Source organism: Staurois parvus, unplaced genomic scaffold (genome assembly GCF_062004578.1).
Source record: "Staurois parvus isolate SC_StPar_1 unplaced genomic scaffold, SC_StPar_1.0 ptg000613l, whole genome shotgun sequence".
In the NCBI taxonomy this organism is placed as follows: Eukaryota; Metazoa; Chordata; class Amphibia; order Anura; family Ranidae; genus Staurois; species Staurois parvus.
Window position 1 is genome coordinate 3,476,679 of NW_028318409.1, and position 25,826 is coordinate 3,502,504.

Below are 25,826 nucleotides of genomic sequence, written 5' to 3' on the forward strand. Positions count from 1 at the left end.
AGACCTGCACAACGATCTGGAGTAATTTTGGACCACTCCTCTTCACAAAACTGTTTTAGTGTAGCAATATTCTTGGGATATCTGGTGTGAATCGCTCTCTTAAGGTCATGCCACAGCATTTCAATCGGGTTGAGGTCAGGACTCTGACTGGGCCACTCCAGAAGGCATATTCTGTGCTGTTGCAGCCATTGTTTTGTTGAATTACTTGTATGCTTTGGGTCATTGTGCTGTTGCATCACCCATCCTCTGCGGAGCTTCAGTTGGCGGACAGATGGTCGTACGTTTTCCTGCAAAATGTCTTGATAAACTCTGGAATTCATTTTCCCATCAATGACAACAATCCGTCCAGGCCCTGAGGCAGCAAAGCAGCCCCAAACCATGATGCTCCCTCCGCCATGTTTTACAGTGGGGATGAGGTTTTGATGTTGGTGTGCTGTGCCTTTTTTTCTCCACACATAGTGTTGTGTGTTCTTCCCAAACAACTCAATCTTGGTTTCATCTGTCCACAGTATATTTTGCCAGTAGTGCTGTGGAACATCCAGGTGCTCTTTTGCAAACTTCAAACGTGCTGTAATATTTTTTTTGGCCAGCAATGGCTTCCTCCGTGGTGTCCTCCCATGTACTCCATTCTTGTTTAATGTTTTCCTTATTGTAGATGTGTCAACAAAAATGTTAGCATGTGCCAGAGATTTCTGTAGGTCTTTAGCTGACACTCTGGGATTCTTCTTTACCTCATGCAGCATTTTGCGCTGTGCTCTTGCAGTCATTTTTACAGGATGACCGCACCTAGGGAGAGTAGCAACAGTGCTAAACTTTCTCCATTTGTAGACAGTCTGTCTTGCCGTGGACACATGAACATCAAGGCTATGGAGATACTTTTGTAACCCTTTCCAGCTTCATGCAAGTCAACAATTCTTGATCGTAGGTCTTCTGAGAGCTCTTTTCTGCGAGGCATGGTTCACATCAGACAGTGCTTCTTGAAACCAGTAAACCCAAAACAGGTGTGTGTTTTTTAAGGGCAGGACAGCTGTCAGCAACACATCCAATATCATCACACTGATTGGAGTCAAGGTTGGCTCACTCCTGGCTCCAGTTAGCTCTGGGAGAAGTCATTAAGCTTGGGCCTCACATACTTTTTCCTCCCTGCACTGTGAATGTTTACATGCTATGTGCAATTAAACCATGGCAACATCTAATGTTTGTGTAGTATTATGTTCAGCAGACTGTGTTCTTCTATTGTTGTGACTTAGATGACGTTCAGAGCACATTTTATGCCCAATTCATGCAAAACTCCACGTAATCCCAAGGGGTTCACATACTTTTTCTTGCAACTGTATGTATATATATATATATATGAAAGGGGGCTCAAACTGATTTTAGCCAGTTCTAACAAATGAATGCCTATAGCAGTTTGGAGACAATGAAAATAAACCATCTACGGGCAGGTCAGAAAGATCAATGTATTATGCAAAGAACGAAGTAATGAATGTGATATTCAATTTGTGATAACTGGTGTGTGTTAGCCAGAACCAAAGACTGAAACATTACAAATGCTGATAAATAGTTGTTGTTACTTTGGATCTAGTACACACACACTTTTTTTTCTGCTTATTTATTCATCTTCTGCACTGGTGCTTCCTGTTTTCCCAACTTGCACTAAATAAATACATATTCAGGGTGATGAATACCCTGTAATTTTAACTCAAACCTCTCTTTATAGGATACAATGGAAGAAGCTATGCTGGTACCATGTGCACGCAAATCGCATAGAAAATAATACTTTCTTGCATCTTGAATATGAACCTTTCAGGAGAAATTCTATTCCAAGAATACTAAAAGAAAGACGATTCTGAGATATGGAACTGAACACTCCAGCTCACTTTATAAAGAGTACACACACTTCAGTGGCTGAACTTTTATTCTGAAAGATTTACCCAAGGGCCCTTAACATGCATTTGCTTTTCTTCTTTCTGAATAATAGAACCATTTTTATATATGCAGAGCTTATTAAACTTGAATAGCTTGAAAAGCTGGTAGCACTACGAATATTGTTTACTTTTAGTAATAGATGTCCATAAAATGGAATCTAAATTGACACTCTTTATATTAGAGAATGTCGTGCCTGCCAGGGTTCTAAAAGAGAGATATAAAGGAAAGGATGGGGTTCAAATGGAAAAGCAGACCACGCATTTTTATGCAAAGTCTTCTTTAAAGGCTAGATTTTTTCTTTTTTATTTCTAAAATCCAGCTTCCCTATGTACTAATAAATCATTTAATGTATCTTTGCTGCGAAAAGAAAACGTTTTCTTTATTTTCTGGGATAGACCTTACCTCAGCCTCCAATGTCTCCTATAGAAATCTCCATTACTTCCTTGTATTTGTTGCGCTATTTGGAACAATAAAACTGTTAGTGAACTAAGGAAGTAGTTTAGCAGCTGACCTCATTACATGCACCTGCCCTCCCCATCCAGGAGATTGCTCCCAACCACCTCTGTACTTCTCCAATGCACTCATTATCAGTCAGCACTGTTCTCACTGAATACACAGCCAGTGACTTCCTCTCATGATTGATCATTCTGTACCTCACCTTCTTCTTGCATACAGTGGATATAAAAAGTCTACACACCCCTGTTAAAATGTCAGGTTTCTGTGATGTAAAAAATGAGACAAAGTTAAATAATTTCAGAACTTTTTCCACCTTTAATGTAACTTATAAGCTGTACAACTCCATTGAACAACAAACTGAAATCTTTTAGGTGGAGGGAAGTAAACATAAAAAACTAAAATAATATGGTTGCATAAGTGTGCACACCCTTAAACTAAAACTTTGTTGAAGCAGCTTTTGATTTTATTGCCGCACTCAGTCTTTTTGGGTATGAGTCTATCAGCATGGCACATCTTAATTTGGCAATATTTGCCCACTCTTCCTTGCAAAAACACTCCAAATCTGTCAGATTGCAAGGGTGTGCACAGCCCTCTTCAGATCACCACACAGATTTTGCAATCAGATTCAAGTCTGGGCTTTGGTTGGGCCATTCCAAAACTTTAATCTTCTTCTGGTGAAGCCATTCCTTTGTTGGTTTGGATATATGCTTTGGGTCGTTGTCATACTGAAAGATAAAGTTCCTCTTCATGTCTTTCTAGCAGAAGCCTGAAGGTTTTGTGCCAATATTGACTGGTATTTGGAACTGTTCATAATTCCCTCTACCTTGACTAAGGTCCCAGTTCCAGCTGAAGAAAAACAACGCCAAAGAATGATGCTGCCACCACCATGCTTCACTGTGGGTATGGTGTTCTTTTGGTGATGTGCAGTGTTGTTTTTGCACCAAACATATATTTTGGAATTATGGCCAAAAAGTTCAACCTTGCTTTGATCAGACCATAACACATTTTCCCATATGCTTTTGGGAGACTTCAGATGTGTTTTTGCAAAATTTAGCAGGGCTTGGATATTTTTCTTTGTATTATTATTTTTATTATTATTATACAGTATTTATATAGCGCCAAAAGGTTTGCTCAGCGCTGTACATTATAGTGGGGGACAGTACATGAGACAATACAGTAACAAAACAGTACAGGAGGGGTTCGAGCGCCCTGCTCTTTCGAGCTTACAATCTAGGAGGGAGGGGATAGTGGCACAGGAGGAAGTGCCTGTGGGGGATGGAGTGGAGGAGATCTGCTGTTAGGTGAGGGTGGGGTAGGCTTCCGTGAAGAGATGGGTTTTCAGGGTGCGCCTGAAGGTGAGGAGGGTAGGTGACAGTCTTATGGATTGGGGTAGTGAGTTCCAGAGGATTGGGGAAGTCCTGGAGAAGTCCTGCAGTCGGGCGTGGGAGACCAGGGAGCTAGAAAGTAGGAGGTCTTGTGAGGAGCAAAGAGTACGGGTTGGGTGTTATTTGGGGATCAGGTCGGTGAGGTAGTTTGGGGCAGCGTTATGAATGGCTTTGTATGTTAATGTTAATAGTTTGAATTTAATGCGTTGGGCAATCGGAAGCCAGTGGAGGGAATGACAGAAGTGAAGCAGTTGGTAAGGTGGATGAGTCTGGCCGCTGAGTTCAGGATAGACTGAAGCAGGGATAGCCTGTGTTGGGGTAGGCCAGTGATAAGGGAGTTGCAGTAGTCCAGGCGTGAGATAATAAGGGAGTGAACGAGTTGTTTAGTAGTGTCTGGGGTTAGGAACAAACGTATATTGGAGATGTTGCGAAGGTGGAGCCTGCATGAATTTGCCAGCGATTGGACATGGGGTTGGAAGGATAGGTTTGAGTCTAGGGTGGCACCTAGGACTTTGGCTTGCGGGGTGGGATTGATGGTGGAGTTGTTGGTCGTGACGGAGAGGATGGGGGGGGCACCGGCTGGTGGGAAAACTAGGAGCTCGGTTTTGGAAAGGTTCAATTTGAGGAAATGGAACGACATGCAGTCTGATATGTCGTTTAGTAGGTGAGTGATACGGGCGGAGACTGAAGGGGTGAAGTGAGGGGTGGAGAGGTAAATTTGCGTGTCATCAGCGTAGAAGTGATAGTTGAAGCCGTGGGAGTGTATCAGTTTGCCGAGGGAGATGGTGTAGATGGAGAAAAGAAGGGGCCTGAGGACCGAGCCTTGGGGGACCCCAACAGAGGGGGAGAGGGGGGAGGTGGTAGCGTTATAGGTAACGCTGAAGGAGCATTGGGATAGATAAAAGGAAAGCCAGGAGAGAGCAGAGTCTCTGATGCCAAGGGAGTGTAGTTTATTAAGGAGGAGGGGGTGGTCAACTGTGTCGAAGGCCACGGAGAGGTCAAGGAGTAGGAGGACTGAGTAGTGGCCATTAGCTTTGGCGGTTAGCAGGTCGTTAGTGATTTTGCGTAGGGTGGTTTCGGTGGAGTGTAGGGGATGGAAGCCAGACTGTAGTGGATCGAGGAGGTTGTTGTTAGTGAGGTGGGAGCTTAGGCGATTGTAGACTAAGCGCTCAAGGAGCTTGGATGTGAATGGCAGCAGGGAGACGGGTCTAAGGTTGTTCAGGTCGGTGGGGTCCAGGGAGGGTTTTTTGAGTATGGGGGTGATGTGCGTGTGCTTTAGGGGGGAGGGGAATACGCCAGTAGAGAGGGAGAGATTGAAGATGTGGGTGAGGGAGCATAGGATGGAGGAGGAGGGTGACCGGAGGAGTTGTGAGGGGGCAAGTGGTGAGGCGGGCTTCTGAGCAGACCTTAGTGACCTCCTCAGTGGTAGCAGGGCTGAAGGAGCGGAGTGTTGGGGAAGTTATAGTGTGCGGGATGTTAGGTGTGGTGGGGGGCAGGGCGGTTGCGAGGTCAGAGGAGGGGAGAGTTGATGGGGTAATGGTGGGAGGGAGGCTAGGTGGGGAGGTAGATTGAGTGGCAATGTCCTTACGGATTGCATTGTTTTGGAAGTGATTGGCAATCTCGTGGGCGGTGAGTGAGGTACTGGGTGGGGGGAGAGAGTAGGGAGTGGAGAAGAGCCAGCGAGGACAGGTGGAGAGGGTGTTAATGAGGGTTACGAAGTAGGCTTGCTTGGCGGCGTGGAGGGAGGAGGTGTAGGTGAGGAAGGCGGATTTGTACAGGGAGAACGCTCGAGGGGATCTGGTTTTGCGCCAAAATCGCTCCAGAGCGTGACTGCGTCGTTTGAGGTTTTTAGCGTGATCGTTCTGCCAGGGTTGAAGCGGTCGGGGTCTAATGCTATGTGTGGTTAGGGGTGCTAAGGAGTCTAGGGCAGCTGACAGCGAGTCGTTGTACGCAGTAGTGGCCAGGTCAGGGCATGACAGTGGAAGGATACTGTCATACAGACGGTCAGGTGCCGAGTGGAGAGGGGCCGGGTTCACGTTGCGGAGGTTTCGGCTGGTGATGGTTTGACGTTTTGGGGGGGGGGAGTTAGAGGATGGGGAGACGGAGAACGTAATGAGGTTGTGGTCAGAGAGAGGGAAGGGGGTGTTAGTGAAGTTGTGGAGGGTGCAGTGATGAGAGAAAACTAGGTCCAGGGTGTTCCCATCAGTGTGGGTGGAGGACTGTGTGCACTGTGTGAGTGCGAAAGAAGAGGTTAAGTGGAGGAGTTGGGATGTAGCTGGGTTGTTGATGTTGATAGCGATATTGAAGTCATATGAAAAGGCTTTTGTCTTGCCACTCTACCCCATAGCCAAGACATATGAAGAATATGGGAGATTGTTGTCACATTTACAACACAGCTAGTACTTGCCAGAAATTCCTGCAGCTCCTTTAATGTCGCTGTAGGCCTCTTGGCAGCCTCCCAGACCATTTTTTATTCTCGTCTCATCAATTTTGGAGGGACAATTGGTTCACCGGAAGCGCATAGGTAATGCACATATAATTATGTAACCATCAGGAATCCTCTTAAATGGGTGGATGGTATCGGGTGTATGGTGGGCTTCCTTACACAGCGATCAGGCACTCTTCTTCCAGTTGCCAGGAAGAGTGGAAAGCCGGAACTTTGCTTTCAGTGACAAAGTACACTGGGGACCTCTTTGGAGAGTGCACACATCCGCACCAATCCACAAGCAGAAGATACTGGAGGCGGTGGTGTTGCTGGAACTTGTTACCTGGCAACTGGAAGAAGAGTGCCTGATCGCTGTGTACTTTCAGGGGGTTTGGATTATTCTTTCCCTTAGAGAGATAATCTCCACTGAATTCAGCATCCAGAGGAGGGAGCCCTGTACCCAGGCTGAGCACCCATCCATCCTTAAGGGGACCTCTGGACCCAGCAAATTTCCATACTGTTCTAGGCTTGATGACCTTACCATAGAAGAAAGCCCACCATACAGCGGATACCATCCGCCCATTTAAGAGATTCATGGTGGTTACATATTTATATGCGCATTACCTATCCTATGCACTTCCGGTAAGTGCGCAATTTTACCATTTGTTCCAGCCACACGTTTACGTAGAAATCTGCTGCTAAGAAGATTACCCATCTGTGCCACTTGAACCTTTATTTTTTACTCATTACACTATTCATTTATTGGATGAACTATCTTTTACCAAATATCATTCACCATTTACGTTTGCTATTTACTGTTCATTTTTTTTTACTATATATTAGCGCTGCACTTTATTTAGACTATTAATATAGTCTTATATTTTACATGGAATATACAACCGGAATTCTAAAAAAGTTGGGCACTTTGTAAAATCTACATAAAAACAGAATGCAATGATTTGAAAATCTAATAAACCCATATTTTATTCACAATAGAATATAGCAAACATATCAAATGTTTAAACTGAGAAAATGTACCATTTTAAGAAAAAATAAGATCATTTTTAAATTGATGGCAAAAAAGTTAGGAAAGGCCACTAAAATGCTGGCAAAGTAAATAGTACTAACAAGGAAGCTGGAGCTGGAAGAACATTTTGCAACTAATTAGGTTAAAGCATTAGTAAACTCTGCCCCTCAAATGCTCCTTCTTAATAAAGGTAGTACAATAAAACTTTTGAAAACATACTACACTAATATGAAGCCTCTTCGCATGTCTCTATTTTCAAATGGTTTCTAAAATCTTGCTTTCTGGGAGAAGCCGGCACCATGTTAGGTAATGTCATCTGAGTTCCCACTGCGCTTTACTTTCATCCCTTGTAATCTCAGGTGTGCCCAGTAATTTTTTACCAAGAACTTGTGAATTGGGACTAAGATCTAGCAGGATTTTTGTGCAGTGCCATAGAGAGAGGATATGACTGAGCCATGGCATGTAATGAAAGCACTGACAGCACAAGGAGCGTGCCTTGAACACAGGGAAATATGCGCATGCACTGGTGAAGTCATGAAAAGAAATTGGAGAGATAACAAGAAAATGGAGAATGTTAGGATGAATGTACACAGCAATTTGTAAACTGTTTCTTAATGATGGGAAAAATTCATCAGGGAGATTGTACAACCACTTTAATTGGGAACAGGTCATGCCAATGACCTGTTGCCAAAATGTACTTCCAGCTCTTCCTTGTTAATACCACTTACTTGGTCAGCTTTTTGTTGCCCTGTTCCAACTTTTTTGAAATGTGTTGCTCTCATCAATTTCAAAATAACCTTATTTTTTTTAATGGTACATTTTCTCAGTTTAAACATTTGATATGCTTCTGTTTTATACTGTGAATAAAATATGGATTTGAGATTTACAGATCATTGCATTCTGTTTTTATGTAGATTTTACACAGCATCCCAGCTTTTTTGGATGTGGGGTTGTAGTAGGTATATTTTTATTGTCAGCACTAAAACAGTACATCACTTGTGGTGCAAGGTCACTGAATAAACTGTTGACATTTCAATCCAAAGAAAGAAGTTTAATAATGCAATGAGAAAACAGACAATAGTAAAATGTAATGTATTCTGCAGAACAGCTGCAAACTTTGCCTGTGGTGATAATCAGGACAGTTTCATGATGGGCATCTCGGCTAGAGGAGGTCCTGTGTATGGATTGGAGGTAGAATAAGCATGGGGGTCCAGAACCTGCCGCATATAGCGGTATGTGGAATGGTAGGGGAAGTGTCTCCCTGGCTGCCGAAAGGAAAAATCGCAGTGTCCCTGGAGATCGCACACCGGACATGACATCATTACGCACCGGAAGTGACCTCAGTGGACCACAAGGAAGCCAGCAGTGGCCATCGTCTCTCAACCAAACAGGGTGGAAAGCAGGGAGCTCTGCTTGGGAAGTCCTGGTTGCCATGACGACACATTTTGTACAGTTTGTGCTTTTTCAAAGTCTAATGGCAACCAGGGAAAACAAGGATTATAAAGGCTTGACCCGGAAGTGGGGCAGGACAAGTGAAACACACTAGGGCCAGGGATTTAAAGACATATACGCCAAATGCCCATATAAACCGGTCTTATAATGCGCCACTAAAATTAAATAAAAATCAATTAAAAATACTTTTACAAATGATTGATATAATTTAAAAGATACAATTTAAAATAAATTGGATCACAACAAAGCTACTTATCCAAGAGGACAGAAAATAAAAATGATTAGATATAAATATGATAAGAGAATATTAAAAATATTCTGTCAACACTGAAAAAATACATCACTGCATAATGTAAATAAACTAATCCATATCTCATATGGGTAAGTAAATACTAAAATGAAATACTCAGAGGAAATAATCACAGAATTCATACCTAATTAAAAAGAAAATGTATGTGAAGCATCAATATACATTAGAGGAAACCGATAATAAGAACCTATCTACCAGGTAGTGTTGTGTTACATCAATCAGATGGGTAACTCATTACAATATACAGTTGCAAGAAAAAGTATGTGAACCCCTTGGGATTACGTGGAGTTTTGCATGAATTCGGCATAAAATGTGCTCTGAACGTCATCTAAGTCACAACAATAGAAGAACACAGTCTGCTGAACATAATACTACACAAACATTAGATGTTGCCATGGTTTAACTGCACATAACATGTAAACATTCACAGTGCAGGGAGGAAAGAGTATGTGAACCTTTGGACTTAATAACTGGTTGACCCTCCTTTGACAACAATAACCTCAACCAAACGTTTTCTGTAGTTGCAGATCAGACCTGCACAACGATCTGGAGTAATTTTGGACCACTCCTCTTCACAAAACTGTTTCAGTGTAGCAATATTCTTGGGATGTCTGGTGTGAATCGCTCTCTTAAGGTCATGCCACAGCATTTCAATCGGGTTGAGGTCAGGACTCCAGAAGGCGTATTCTGTGCTGTTGCAGCCATTGTTTTGTTGAATTACTTGTATGCTTTGGGTCCTTGTCCTGTTGCATCACCCATCCCCTGCGGAGCTTCAGTTGGCGGACAGATGGTCGTACGTTTTCCTACAAAATGTCTTGATAAACTCTGGAATTCATTTTCCCATCAATGACAACAATCCGTCCAGGCCCTGAGGCAGCAAAGCAGCCCCAAACCATGATGCTCCCTCCGCCATGTTTTACAGTGGGGATGAGGTTTTGATGTTGGTGTGCTGTGCCTTTTTTTTCTCCACACATATTGTTATGTGTTCTTCCCAAACAACTCAATCTTGGTTTCATCTGTCCACAGTATATTTTGCCAGTAGTGCTGTGGAACATCCAGGTGCTTTTTTGCAAACTTCAAACGGGCTGCAATATTCTTTTTGGACAGCAATGGCTTCCTCCGTGGTGTCCTCCCATGTACTCCATTCTTGTTTAATGTTTTCCTTATTGTAGATGTGTTGACAAAAATGTTAGCATGTGCCAGAGATTTCTGTAGGTCTTTAGCTGACACTCTGGGATTCTTCTTTACCTCATGCAGCATTCTGCGCTGTGCTCTTGCAGTCATTTTTACAGGACGACCACGCCTAGGGAGAGTAGCAACAGTGCTAAACTTTCTCCATTTGTAGACAGTCTGTCTTACCGTGGACACATGAACATCAAGGCTTTTGGAGATACTTTTGTAACCCTTTCCAGCTTCATGCAAGTCAACAATTCTTGATCGTAGGTCTTCTGAGAGCTCTTTTCTGCGAGGCATGGTTCACATCAGACAGTGCTTCTTGAAACCAGTAAACCCAAAACAGGTGTGTGTTTTTTAAGGGCAGGACAGCTGTCAGCAACACATCCAATATCATCACACTGATTGGAGTCAAGGTTGCCTCACTCCTTGCTCCAATTAGCTCTGGGAGAAGTCATTAAGCTAGGGCCTCACATACTTTTTCCTCCCTGCACTGTGAATGTTTACATGGTATGTGCAATTAAACCATGGCAACATCTAATGTTTGTGTAGTATTATGTTCAGCAGACTGTGTTCTTCTATTGTTATGACTTAGATGACGTTCAGAGCACATTTTATGCCCAATTCATGCAAAACTCCACGTAATCCCAAGGAGTTCACATACTTTTTCAACTGTAAGTTATGTTAGAGTGTAGTTCTGGGTCCTCATTTAACTCATCAGGTGTTATGATTCCTAATTTAAATATCCTGAAAGTTTCTCTTCTACAAAGAAGGGAAAATCTTTAGTTCGGAGTCAAAGATCTGTCATTAATACAGTCAATCGCCAAAACCTCCATTAATTTCAAATCTTTATTGTGGTAAGGGAAAAAATAGCGTGGAACACCATGTTGGTCATTACCACCTGTAATAAGTCGGCGATGTTCTCCAACCCGTTTACGTAATGTACATTTAGTGCGACCAAGATATAACAGTTTACATGGACACAAAACACTACCTGTCAGACAGGATGTCTCCAACTTACTAGCCGACCTCAATGCACTGTTTAATTGGGCAATTATATGGCAAATAAGGTTTAATGTTGATAAATGTAAGGTTATGCCCTTGGGGCTAAGGATATGCATGCATCATACATACTAGGGGGAGTACAACTGGGGGAATCAATGGTGGAGAAGGATCTGTGAGTTCTGGTAGATCACAAGCTTAATAATGGCATGCAATGACAAGATGCGGTTTCTAAAGCGAGCAAAATCCTCTCTTGTATTAAAAGAGGTATAGACTCCAGAGAGAGAGATATCATTTTACCCCTGTACAAATCATTAGTAAGACCTCATCTGCAGTTGAATATGCAGTTCAGCTTTGGTCACCCATTCACAAAAAGAACACTGGGGAACTGGAGAAAGTGCAGAGAAGGGCAACCAATCGAGGAGCTCAGTTATGAGGAAAGATTAGAGGAACTGAATTTATTCTTTCTTGGGAAAAGGAAATTAAGGGGCGATATGATCAACATGTATAAATACATCATTTGTTCATATAATGAACTCAGTGTAGAGTTATTCACCCTTAGGTTATCACAGAGAACAAGGGGGCACGCTTTACGTCTGGAGGAAAAGAGATTTAATTTCCAAATATGTAAAGGTTTCTTCACAGTAAGAGCTATGAAAATGTGGAATAGACTCCCTCAAGAGTTGGTTCTGGCCAGCTCGGTGGATTGCTTTAAAAAAGGCCTGGATTCTTTCCTAGATACACAGAATATAACTGGATACTAACATTTATAGATAAAGTTGATCCAGGAAATATCCGATTGCCTCTCGGGAGATCAGGAAGGAATTTTGTCCCCTGCAGGAGCAAATTGAATGAATGAATTCTGTGACTTTTTTCTTTGAGTATTTAATTTTATTATTTACTTAACAATATGAGATATGGATTAGTTTATTTACATTATGCAGTGATGTCCGTTTTCAGTGTTGACAGAACATATCCTCTCATCATATTTATATCTATTAATTTTTGTTTTCTGTCCTCTTGCATAAGTAGTTTTGTTGAGACCCAATCTCTTTTAAAATTTATCAATCATGTGTAAAAGTATTTTTATTTAATTTTAGTAGCAGATTATAAGACCGGTTTATATGAGCATTTGGTGTATATGTCTTTAACCACCTCCCGCCCGCCATATAGTAATATGATGGACGCAAGGTGGTTCATTCACGCTGACAGCTCGAAAGGAGAGCCGGTAATCGGCTGTTCTCTCATTCACACTGACAGCTCGAGAGGAGAGCCGGTAATCGGCTTTCCGCGGAGGGGACATGTACAATGATCATCAAGGCACTGATGATCAGTGTGCTCTGATGATCAGTGTAGCCCCAGCAGTGCCACCTGTCAGTGTCCATCAGTGCCTTGTGTCAGTGCCTCGTGCCAGTGCCCATCAGTGCCACATCAATGCCACATATCAGTGCCTACAAGTGCACATCAATGCCACATATCAGTGCCCATCTGAGCTGCCTTTCAGTGTCACCCATCAGTGCCTGTCAGTGCTGCCCATCAGTGCCCATCACTGATGCCTCATTAGCGCATATCAGTGAAGGAGAAAAATCACTTATTTACAAAATTTTATAACAAAAACTAAGAAAAAACTTTTTTTCAAAATTTTCAGTAGTTTTTGGTTTGTTTAAGAAAAAATAAACCCAGATGTGATTAAATACCACCAAAATAAAGCTCTGTCACAAAAAAATTATAAAAATTTCATATGGGTACAGTGTTGCATGACTGCGCAATTGTCATTCAAAGTGTAACAACGCTGAAAGCTGGAAATTGGCCTGGGCAGGAAGGGAGTATAGTGCCCTGTAGGCTAGCGGTTAAATCCCTGGCCCTAATGTGTTTCACTTGTCCTGCCCCACTTCCTGGTCGAGCCTTTATAATCCTTGTTTTCCCTGGTTGCCAATAGATTTTGACAAAGCACAAACTGTGCAAAATGCGTCGTCATGGCAACCAGGACTTCCCTGCAGCTCTCCCTGCTTTCCACCCTGTTTGGTTGAGAGACAATAGCCCCTACCGGCTTCCTTGTGGTCCACTGACATCATTTCCAGCACCATGACGTCCCTTCCATCACGTGGTCTCCAGGAACACCGCAGCTGTTCCTTCCTGCAGCTTTGGAGACACTTCACCTAACATTCCCCATGGTTATTCTACCTGCAGTCCATGCAGTCTAGCTGGGATGCCCATCACGAAACCGTCCTGTTAATCACCACAGTAAAGGTTTGCAGCTGTCCTGCTGAATACATTACATTTTACTATTGTCTGTTTTCTCTTTGCATCATTAAACTTCTTTCTTCTTCTTTCTTTGGATTGAAATGTCAACATATTCAGTGACCTTGCACCAAAAGCGCTCTACTAGTTTAGTGCTTTCTATGTACATATTGCTCCTGATGGTTGGTAGAGCAGCTGTGGAAATGGTTCTTGTTTTCACATATGCTAAATGTTATTTATGAAATCAGTGTCCCGAAGTTTGCTATTTCTATTTTTTTACTGTTTGGTATAGAAATAAAGACTGTGTGAAATATTCCAACAATTGTCCAAAGTGCTTCCTGTAAACCTATTCATCTACCTTTCCTTGAATATTGTCCATATAGAGATAGAGCTTTTGTCCGTAAGAAAGGGTCCCATAGTTGACCACACTTCAACTCATTCACCTAAAGCTGAAGGTTAAGTTCTTCTATTTTGCCTTCTGTGGTTCCTCCCTCCAACCCTCATCCACTAAAATTTATTAAATGAAACCCCTTAGATTTCATTACATGCCTTTTTTTAAACCTAGTGATGTCATCACTGGGCCCTGTGCTTCTCTATGCCATGCAGGCAAACCATGGCTGGTGTGATGGGCTAACAAGGTGCTGTACATAGTTCCTGAAAACATCACAGCACCCTGCCTTAGTGTCCCGAAGTCCTGATGCAAGTGGTAGGTTGATTCTTGGGAGATTTAGGACCTACAGAGGCCCAGGCTCTAGCAGAACCTATGTACAGTACATTGCAGATAATATTCCCTTGATGAGTTGGATTATTTTTCTTGCTAAGCTCTTATCATTTTCCTCTAAAATAGGCCAGTGCTGGAAATGTCATAGCTGCCCTCTCTCTTTTCTCTCTCAGCATATACAGTGAGGAACAGAAGTATTTGAACACCCTGCGATTTTGCAAGTTCTCCCACTTACAAATCATGGAGGGGTCTGAAATTTACATTGTAGGTGCATTCCCACTCCGAGAGACAGAATTTAAAAAAAAATTCAGGAAATCACATTGTATGATTTTTTAAGAATTTATTTGTCTTGCACTGCTGAACATAAGTATTTTAACACCTGAGAAATTCAGTGTTAATATTTGGTACAGAAGCCTTTGTTTGCAATTACAGAGGTCAAACGTTTCCTGTAGTTCTTGACCAGGTTTGCACACACTGCAACAGGGATTTTGGCCCACTCCTCCACACAGATCTCCTCTAGATCTGTCAGGTTTCAGGGCTGTTGCTGATCAACATGGAGTTTCAGCTCCCTCCAAAGATGTTCTATTGGATTTAGGTCTGGAGACTGGCTAGGCCACTCCAGAACCTTGATATGCTTCTTACGGAGCCACTCCTTGGTTATCCTGACTGTGTTTCGTGTCTTTGTCATGTTGGAAGACCCAGCCATGACCCATCTTCAATGCTCTGACTAAGGGAAGGAGGTTGTTGCTCAAAATCTCACAATAAATGGCCCCATTCATCCTCTCCTTAATACAGTGCAGTCGTCCTGTCCCCTTCACAGAAAAGCACCCCCAAAGCATGATGTTACCACCCCCATGCTTCACAGTAGGGATGGTGTTCTTGGGATGCAACTCATCCTTCTTTTTCCTCCAAACACGACAAGTGAGGTTTAGACCAAAAAGTTCTACTTTGGTCTCATCTGACCACATGACTTTCTCCCATGCCTCCTCTGGATCATCCAGATGGTCATTGGCAAACTTCAGACTGGCCTGGACATGTGATGACTTGAGCAGGGGAACCTTCCGTGCAATGCATGATTTGAAACCATGAAGGCGTAGTGTTCTACCGACAGTGACCTTTGAAACTGTAGTCCCAGCTCTCTTCATGTCATTGACCAGCTCCTCCCTTGTAGTTCTGGGCTGATTCCTCACCTTTCTCATCATCAGTGATACCCCATGAGGTGAGATCTTGCATGGAGCCCCAGTCCGAGGGAGACTGACAGTCGTCTTTAGCCTCTTCCATTTTCTAACATTTGCTCCAACAGTTGATCTATTTTCACCAAGCTGCTTGGCAATTTCCCTGTAGCCCTTTCCAGCCTTGTGGAGGTCCACAATTTGTCTCTGGTGTCTTTTGACAGCTCTTTGGTCTTGCCTATGGTAGTAGTTGGCGCCTGACTGACTGTGGGGTGGACAGGTGTCTTTAAAGAGCTCAGACAGGTGCTACTAAGTTAGATTAATGAGTGGAGTAGAGGTGGACCTTTTAAAGGCACAGTAACAGGTCTTTGAGAGCCAGAATTCTTGCTGTTTCTTAGGTGTTCAAATACTTATGTTCAGCAGTGCAAGACAAATAAATTCTTTAAAAAGCATACAATGTGATTTCCTGAATTTTTTTTTAAATTCTGTCTCTGAGTGGGAATGCACCTACAATGTGAATTTCAGACCCCTCTATGATTTCTAAGTGGGAGAACTTGCAAAATCACAGGGTGTTCAAATACGTCTGTTCCTCACTGTACATGCAAACTGTAGCAATCTTGGTGTCCATGTCTATGGAAATCATTTTGACATCTGTGGCTGACATTGGCATGGAAGGGTTGCTTTGTTGCATTTGCATAAACGAAATTCATAGGTGAATTGTGAAACACCTACCTACATTGTGTTAAGCAAATATATCCATTTGTTTCAGGTGTGGAAGTGGTTAAACCTTATACACCAGTTTCCCAGACGTTATTGTCCGATCCACAGCAAGCATCTCACAATAATGAAAAGTACATTTATATAATGATCAAAATCTACTCCAATGGCAGCTTTACACCTTTGCTTGACAACTTGGAAATAGGTAAGTGTAATACTTTTTATTCTTGTAAATGTCACTTGAAATCTTCTAAATAAAAAAATAAAGAACATGGAAGCAATGGTGAATGGAGGAAGGATGCGGTATTAGGCAGAACTAAACCTATCAATTTAACATCTCAAAAAAACAATTAGAACTAGAGTCAAGCCATGGTGCAGATACTTGAGGGTTTTCTATATGCCCCTTGTGTCTCTGCAAGTGAAATCTGCATGTTTTTTCCATCAGTTTTTTTGCATGTATGGTGTGAATGAGGCCTAACATTCCAGGAATGCTAACTATCATGCTGTCATATTTGCTTGTGCTCTCTGGAACCATCAAATGGCTGGTGTCATAACTGATCACATTTGCAGCACCATGGCAGTTGAAGGTCAAAGACTAACATGGGAGCCTCCTTGGATGAAAAGGAAAGGAGGATTTAGTTCCGCTTTAAACTCTAAAAGCGGAGTTCCAGTCGTTTTTTTTGTAAAAATTAAGTCAGCAGCTGCAAAAACGTCAGCTGCTGGCTCTTAATAAACAGACACTTACCTGTCCCTGGATCCAGCAGTGTGCTTACCCAAGGAGGTCCCCGACACCAGCATCTTAGATGTGGGCAACAGGCTGTGACAGCTTGCGGCTTAACAGCCTGGTGCCACGGTGTACACTGTGATTGGTCCTGCAGTCTTCTGGGTCCTGTGCTGTGTCCCAGAAGACTACGGGGAGGGAGGGGGGAAGGAGCGCTTCCACTCGAATCGCCTATGCAATCCAAGTGGGAACTTTTCAAAATCGGGTACCCTCTCCCCCCCTCCCAAAAAGATTTCCAATTGTGAAAGAGGAACACGGGGAGTAGGCCTTAAAGCAGAAATTTTGGTTGGAGTTCTGCTTAAAGGGCTAGTCATAGAATACACATCCTAAAAAAGTTTTTCTGTATCTTGTATGCATTTATCCAGGTTGTTAACCAGTTCAGGTCCAAATTTTTTGCACACATGTAAAAATCTTCATTTTTGGCAATAAAATTTGTTAAACCCCCAGAACATGATATATTGTCTGAAAGCAGAGGCCCAGTAAAATAAAAGATGATAGTTGCAAATTTTTGTTACATATTTGCACAACTGTTTATTAAAAGCAAATATTCATGGTAAAAAAGTTGCAAATTTTTGTTACATATTTGCACAACTGTTTATTAAAAGCAAATATTCATGGTAAAAAAATATAATAAAATGAATTTTAGTGCAAATACACACAATATAATACCTATGTTTTAGTAAAATATAAAAGATGAGGTTGTTTCGAGTAAATAGTTACCAAACATGCCACTTCATTGGGTGTGCCTGTGACATCGCAAAAATCTGTGGTACCCAAAAATCTCCATAGGTGGTACTTTAAAAGCCTTTACCATCAGTTTAGCATTAAATAACATCTCTGGTGATAGAATTATTGCTCTCCCTCTGAAGTTCACATTGATACATCACACATGTGCTGCGTCCACAGTTTACATACGCATGTGCACCCTGGGCTGCATTTGCACGTATGTGGAGAGCAACGGGGTTAAATTTTTTTTTTAATACATTTTATTATAATTTTTTTTTTTTCTCACCTTTTCCCCCCCCCTTTATTCTTGATTGCTATCACAAGTGATTAATAAATACCCATGTGATAGCACTGGGCAGGTGACAGATATTCTCTATGGAAACATTTGTTGTCTAATAGACCCCAATGTCTCCCCTACCCTTCACACCATCTAACCAAGCTCAGATTGTCTTAGTTAGATGTGTTCCCTGGCTGTACCGGTCAGGCAAAGGTGGATATGAAACTGGAAGTGACTAAATCATTGTCTCTTCCGGTTTCTTTGTTCATATCACTCACCCTCCTAAAGCTGGTGGTTGTGGTCCTGGGCTCCTGGTAAAAGTAGAAGAGCCCAGGAACCACAGGTAGAGGGGTGGCACTGGGGGAGGGGATTGCGACTCTGAAAGTGATCTGCGGCTATGGAGCCACTGCATCATTTTCACCGTGGGTGCTACTGCTGCCATAAGCTTGTGATTAACAGTTTACATACAAAGAGTTGAACTAGTTAAAGGAAAAGTGTCAGCCTGTTCACACCCCATCAAATTGCACCTTAATGCATGAAAAAAATCAGGTCTTGCTGCCTGTGTTTGCAGCACACTGCAATGCACAATGTGAGGACGTTATGAAAACTGGAACAGACAGAATCTGGAACTGCTGTACATGGCAGGAATTAGCTTCTATCTTTCATTTTTAAAGCCTAATGGAACAAGCTGAAAATAGAAGCTGATTGTGTGCACTGCCAGCTGGTCCAGATTCTGTCTGCCCCAATTATGATAAATTCCCCTCTTTATGCCATGCTGGGTCCAGGTGCTTTGTACAAGAAATCCTCACCGTTTAAGTGGATCTTGCATTTTAATGCAAGGTCTGCTTTAAAGTGTAAGTTCACCTCTTCACAAAAAGGAAAAGGAGAACTAACACCCTACACCCCCCCCCCCCCATCCCCAGTTCCTGCTGTAGGGCTCTGGAGATTTTAAAGCCACAGTCATCTCCCCCTTCTTTTCCTAGGGATGCTGGGATGGATCAGAGGGATTCTGATTGGTATAAGCAAGGGGTCTCAAAATTTATAAACAAAGGGCCATGTTTACTTCAGACTTTGGGTGGATGGAGCGTGGCCAGCGAAAGTAGAAAATGTCCTGACATCAGTGGGAGTACACAATGCTCCATCTTTGGTAGTAGGGGAAGGAATAGTACCCCATTGTTGGTATCAGGAAGAGGAATAGCAGTCATAGCTATGCAGCTAACTTACCTGCTTTTGCTTAGTTTAAGAAATGATTTATTTCCTTATATATAAAATTAAAACGTTCTGTCATGTGACCATGTGTCTCTTCTTCCTGATTTTTGGGGAGGAGTTGCAGGACACTGTGCGGACATGCAGTGTGGCTTTTATTCTATAGTCTGTTCCACCTGAGGCAAGATGCAGGCTGTGCTTAAGTTGTGTATAAATAGGAAAAGTGAGCGCACTCCAGTGAGCGACAAATGCACAAAAAGGAACTACAAGCCCTTCCAACCAAAATAGAGACAATATAAGTGCAGCGCTATAGGTAATGTCCAAGTAGCAATTAAGATATATACGATCTTCAAATATGAAAGTATTCAAGATGATAGACAGTTCAGTGATGGGGGACTCGCAGGGAGTATAGGTGTGATCCAATCCCAGAAATAGATAAATTGCCCGCTTACCAGAAGCGCAATTACAATGCGCATGTACAGGTTACATATAGCCGTGGTCCCATGTAGGCGCTACTTTATAGTACCCAGATGGTCCGTCGGTGGTAAGGCGATACTGGTCCGGTTGGATCACACTGCTCCTTGGGTCCGCACAGAGAACCTAAAAATACTGGGGCTGAGGTATGGGAACTCAGTGCCAGGTGTAAGGAGTGAAAATACTCATAGTGTAGTATGTTTTTAAAATATTTATTAAGTCCAATACGTAAAAATCATTAGGAGTTACAAAAAACACATGCCTGCAGCCTGTAGCCAGTAAAAGCAGCTTGAAAAAAAGATACTATACACTGACCAGTGGGAAACATGGGTGGGCCGCCGGACCTCCTGACCCGGCGGCGTGACGTCAAGGCGTGCGAAGGCTGTTGTGGGCATGTTCAAGAGACAGGCTGTGATTGGTAGGGGGTGTGTGCCAGTGGCAGGTTGTGACTGGTCAGGGAGCATGGTGGCTGAACAAACTACCCAATACAGGCATGCTGTGTGCCCTGTACCTTTGAATAGCCAGCCAGAGGATGAAAACTGACTACACTAACACAGATCAGCTTCTGTACTTTCTGTGGTCAGTTTAGAACAAGGAGAAAAGGTGACTGGCAGGTTTAACCAGATACATCAGTTACAAGACGTACATGAAAATGATAGAGACTATGATTTATAAAAATACACATTGTAAACACATACATAGAAAAAACATAAATACTTAGGTTAGCATATACTTTTAAGTAATTTTCTGTTCTGTCACTTCTTTATATGTATGTTTTCAATGCATTTTACACGTTTTTTTTTAATTTATTCATATGAAAGGTTTTATAAAAGGAAGAAAAAAACAAACCGCAAAATAGTTTTTTTTATTTACTATTCTATAAAGAATTGTGATTGAAGCAGTTGATTTTCTTGATTTTGTACAGACTTGTACTGTAGACCTTCTTTTTAATACCTTCAACAGCACAGCAGGAATAGTCTAATTAGTCATAACAGGTTTATTTTGTTCCTTACTTTCCCTCTATTATATAATGCTTTTCTGTTTTTCAGCAAGAATTGAATATGTTTTTGTAAAATGAATGGGAATGAAAATATAAAATGAAAAATTGTATCTTTACATTACATGTATTTTATTTTCATAATTTGCCCCCTTTCCACACTGCCATTTTTGTACCTCAAAGCTTCAATAAAATACATACTATCAAGTATACTTTACAGAAATAAATTAATAAGAATGTGTTTTGCCCTCACAGCAAGATGAGGGAGGCTGTAGATCCATATCACCCAAGGGGTTCTGTTTATTCACTTAATATCTCGGTGTATCCCAGGGCACACACACTTTTAAACAGACACATGCTAGTTATTAATTTACTAAGATTATTGTCTGTTAGGTTTTCATAACATTAGGGTATACTTGTCATATTTCTTTTCTGAAAAAAATAAAAGGTCAGTTTCATTTTGGTAAATTTACTAGAAATGAATGCTTAGAGTGTATAACTAAACCACTTTATTTCTTGGTTCCTTTAAGAGTTAAAGAGGTTACAACATTAAAAGAAAAAATAGCCACAGCAGTCAGTTTGGGTATACAGAAAACATAAGTCATATTGCCTCCTATGAGAATCAAGGATATGTGGACCAAAAAAGCGCTTAGCTCCTAGACAGCACTGCACCTAGCCTTCCTCCCAGTGTTATTCAATTTCAAAGATAGCAGTGCTTTTAACTCATCCCTGCAGTGTTAGTGGCAGCTTACATCTGCAAAATGCATGGATATGTAGTCTTCTCAGAATGGATGCTCATAACCACACCGAAGTATAAGAAGATATGTTGCATTTATAGAGCATAACAATCTGAAATTTTGAAATATAAAAAATGAAAAGAAAAAATATGTTTTTGTTTTCTTTCTCCAAATTCCAAAAACTTGTGGCAAAAAACGAGATCTGCAAAATACTCATCATGCTTCTTATCAAATTCCTTGGGGTGTCCACTTTCCATAAAGGGGTCATTTGGGGGGGGGGGGGTTTGGTGCTATCCTGGCAGTTCAGGGCCTCCGAAACTGTGATAGGTAGTCAGGAAGTGTAATGAGGAAATAAAGCCCTTTAAAAGCCTGCCGGTGCTTATTGGATTTTGGGGTCCTGCACTTGGCTAGACTGCCAAAAAGTCTCTCACATGTGGTATCCCCATACTCGGGAGAAGCAGCAGAATGTATTTTTGGGAGTAATTCAACATATACCTATGGCATGTGTGAGCAATAAATCATTTAAGTGACAATTTTGTGTAAAAAAAAAAAAAATTTTTTTGTCATTTTCCAAAAACTTGTGGTATAAGAATACATTCTTCTATTATCTCAACATGCCTCTCAGCAAATAGTTTGGGGTGTCTACTTTCCAAAAAGGGGTTGTTTTCAGGAGGGGGGGTGGGCATTTTATGCCCAGCATTAGAAGTTTATGCCACACATCACTGAGTCTTCTAACCACTTGAAGACTAAGCCTTTTATGACACTTTTTGTTCACATAAAAAAAAAACAGTATTTTTTGCTTGGAAATTACTTTGAAACCCCAAACATTATACATTTTTTTAAAAAAGACACCCTAGTGAATAAAATGGTGGGTGCTGTAATTTTTTATGTCACATAGTACTTGCGCAGCGATTTTTCAAACGCAAATTTTTTTAAACAAATCCACTTTTTTTTTACTGTTAATGCACAAAAACACAATATATTGGCCAATTATTTGGTAAAATATATATAAGATGGAATGCCGAATAAATAGATACCAAACATGACATGCTTTAAAACAGCGCATGCTCCGTGCAATGGCGACAAACTGCATACATTTTTAATAATCATAGGCAACATTTTAAAAGTCTTTACAAGCTACTTTTTTAGATTTACAGAGGAGATCTAGTGCTAGAATTACTGCCCTTGATCTGACGTTCGCAGCGATACCTCACATGCATGGTGCAACCGCTGTTTACATACTGGCACAGGGCCAACGCTCGCGCACGAGGGTGCTTTTTTTTTTTTTTTTTTTTCCGTTATTTTGATTTTTTTAATTATTTTTACGCTGTCCCTTTTCTTTCTTTTTTTTTTTTTTAATCACTTTTAATGCTATCACAGGGAATGAAAACATCCCCTATAACTTCAATGGGCATTGTCATATATTCTTTTTTTTTTTTTTAATCTGGGATCTATCAGACTCTAGAAATCTCCTCTGCCCTTACATTATCTAATCTCATCAAGAGCGGTGTGATCAGATGCTTTCCCAAGTTACAAATGGCGCTGTTTATATACTGCAAAACTGAAGTGATGAAATGCTTGTAGCTTCCGATTTCTTAAACTATAGAGATAATTGGCACCATTCCAATCTCCAGTCAGCTCTATGGTCAGCTGGCAGAAACACCGGCTGCATTCTCAGGTTCCCCCGATGGCACGGGACTGCCCAAGAAGGCCGTGGAAGGCAGCAGGGGAAGGGGGAGCATCTTCTCCCGCTGCTTGTAAAAGCAATCCTGCAGCTAATTTTGCCACTAGGATTGCTTTTACATGAAAGCAGATCACCGGCTGAAACAAATGATACCAGGATGATACCTGCAGCTGCAGGCATCATCCTGGTATAACCACTCAAAGTCCAGTGCTGTACCAGTACTTCGCTGGTCCTTGTTGGGTGTATATGCTATGTTTTTTTTTTTTTTTTATGCAGCCTGTGGGCTGAGAAAAAAAAGAGAACTCTCTGCCAGAAAAAGTGTGTGGTATGTCCTTCAGTAGAATATACCGCCCTGCATCCACCCACTTCTAATGGTGGGCACACATGAACACATGAAATGTGCCAAAAAATATTATAAAATATATATGCCGAAGCATAGGGGCCATCCACCCACTGGCCACCCCAGGCCCCCATGCTTTGGCACATATGCTCTTCTTTTTTTTCTTTTTTTTTTAACTGCGGATGAAAAATCTCATCCAACAGCACTGCACACACCTACTTATGTATATTCTGAGCGCAAGACCCTGTTGCTGTCAGAATAAGCAAGTCGGTGCTGCAGCTGAATGACATCCTCATTTCTCAAGCAGGCCGCCCGCAATGTAAATTCGCAACTGTACTGGGAACCGAGGTTCCCGTGCGGGCTCTGCTTTTTGAAGAAGTACAGGGACCTCTTCCCTGTGTGTCCCGGGGCACAGGAGTCCATTCAAATGAATGGGCTCTTGTACCTGTGCAAAACGCAGCCCGCAGGAATGCAGAGATGTAAATCTAGCCTTACAAGCCATTGGAGGAAACCCCAGCGATTAGTTCGCACTGTGCCACATGCGCCAATTCCAAGATTGTACAAATGTCTAAATAGTGGCACGCTTGAATACAAATTGTCCACGTATGAGTGGTACCCCATTTGGAAAAATAATGACACCAAATCCCAAACTGTTCTCTGTAGTCTGGGCATCCAGGGGGCTCCACGTGACTATCTTTTCTCTCGCAAATCCAAAACTTATATGTATAGCCTGTTGCCCTCTCACAGGTCTTAAACATCTTGACCCCATATCTGGCACGCTTGCTGGGGAGAAATTGTTTGAATGCAAGGCGGCCAGAAAAATCAATGAGGGACTCATCAACTCAGATGTTTTGCTGGGGAGTATAGACATCTGCAAATTTTTGGTTAAGGTGATTTATGAGGGACCAAATTTTGTGGAGCCGGTCAAATTTAGGGTCACCCCGAGGACGACAGAGTGTGTTGTCATTGAAATGCATGAAATGCATTATACTCTCATATCTATGCCTGGCCATGGCAGCAGAGAACACGAGCATATGATGAATCGGGTCTGTGGATCAATACAACCACAATTTATTTCTTTTGCTAATGCCCATGTTGAGGGTTAGGTCCAAAACAACTTTAAATTTGGAAACCGTGATGGGTTTCCATGCGAATGGTATGGCAAGGTTTGAATTTGGTTTTGCGGTGATAAATTGTTGTGCATATAAATTGCTTTGATCCACAATCAATGCATACAGATTTTCAGTGAAAAACAGCTCCAAAAAATCAAGGGTTTATAAAGGGTATTTTTAAGGGTATTTAAATTTGCTGTTTCCACCTGAATTCCGGGTTGGGCAGTGAATGGGGGAAGTACAGGTGCTGCGGGCCTGTGTCCGAATTCTTGGTGGCTGCGGGACACTACTTCTGCTCGCCACCGCACCAGCATGTACTGCACATATGGGACTTGCCATGTCACCAAGTGATACTGCATCGCTGGTATGTATAAGACCAAGATGTACTAGGTTGCTGGTGCTCACCAGTTTACCAAAAGGTAGAGCAGCACTAGTACTGGCATTCTGCTGCATATGAGAGTCATTAAAATTTACCAGCAAGTGCTAGCAGAGATCACGCCTGATTCTGCGAACACTGCGGTTTTGTGTGCAGTGTATCAAGTAACAGTGACCTACTGACACTGCACTTGCTGGGGGAGAACGGGGAGGTAAGCATAGGGGCTAAATGTAGGTGCTGGCAGGTGCCGGGGTTTGTCCCGCTAATGCTGCCTTTTTGGGGACACTATACTAATGTGAACACAGGTATAGTGCTGATCTAATCAAAGATATATTGATCCGTTCAGACACTATACTAGCAATGGAGATTTATTGTGTATGTGAGTGTGTTCCTGGCAATCAAGGGGTTACATGTGATTACTGGTGTACTGACAGGCAATCTGAGGAGGGGCGCAAAAACTGCGGGAGCGCGAATCAAGTATATATACGTGATTTTGTGCACCCGTGCCACCCTACAGCAGTATTTCTACTATAGGGTGGCGAGGAAGTGGTTAAACATGTCCAGTAAAAAAATTTTAAAAATCTAATTTCATCATAAATTTAGGCCAAAATGTATGCTGCTACATGTTTTTGCTAATAAAAAAAATCCCAATACGTGTAAATGAATTGGTTTACATGAAAGTTATAGCGTTTACAAATGGCAGTATAGATACTGGAATTTTTTTTTTTCTTTAGTAATAATGGCGGAGATCAGCAACTTATAGCCATCCAGAGCAGTGTGCCCAAACTGACAGGGAGGAGGACTGTTGGTAAACAAAGCAGCCCTCCCCGTCGGTGATTGTCGGTAATCACCGGGTACCAGCGAGTAATCACTGGCCGGGACCCGGTGATTGACAGCTGCGAATGGCGGCGCGGGTAGGGCACACGCGGGGCTCATGTGCATGCCCCCTACCCGGAAATACTAAATCACATATATATATATATACACAGGTGAAACTCAAAAAATTAGAATATCGTGCAAAAGTTAATTTATTTCAGTAATGCAACTTAAAAGGTGAAACTAATATATGAGATAGACTCATTACATGCAAAGCTAGATAGTTCAAG

At 42.0% G+C, this 25,826-nt stretch overlaps 1 protein-coding gene across 5 annotated transcripts in view; it reads left to right on the plus strand.

The window, feature by feature from the left end:
* CYB5R4 (cytochrome b5 reductase 4) overlaps window positions 1–25,826 on the plus strand; it is a 218,152-nt gene that overhangs the window by 154,823 nt on the left and 37,503 nt on the right. For all 5 annotated transcript variants that reach the window (XM_089693117.1, XM_089693118.1, XM_089693119.1 and 2 more), the window contains one exon: window positions 16,063–16,215. In XM_089693117.1, coding sequence (XP_089549243.1) covers window positions 16,063–16,215 — 153 coding nt within the window. The remainder of the gene's footprint in view (window positions 1–16,062; window positions 16,216–25,826) is intronic.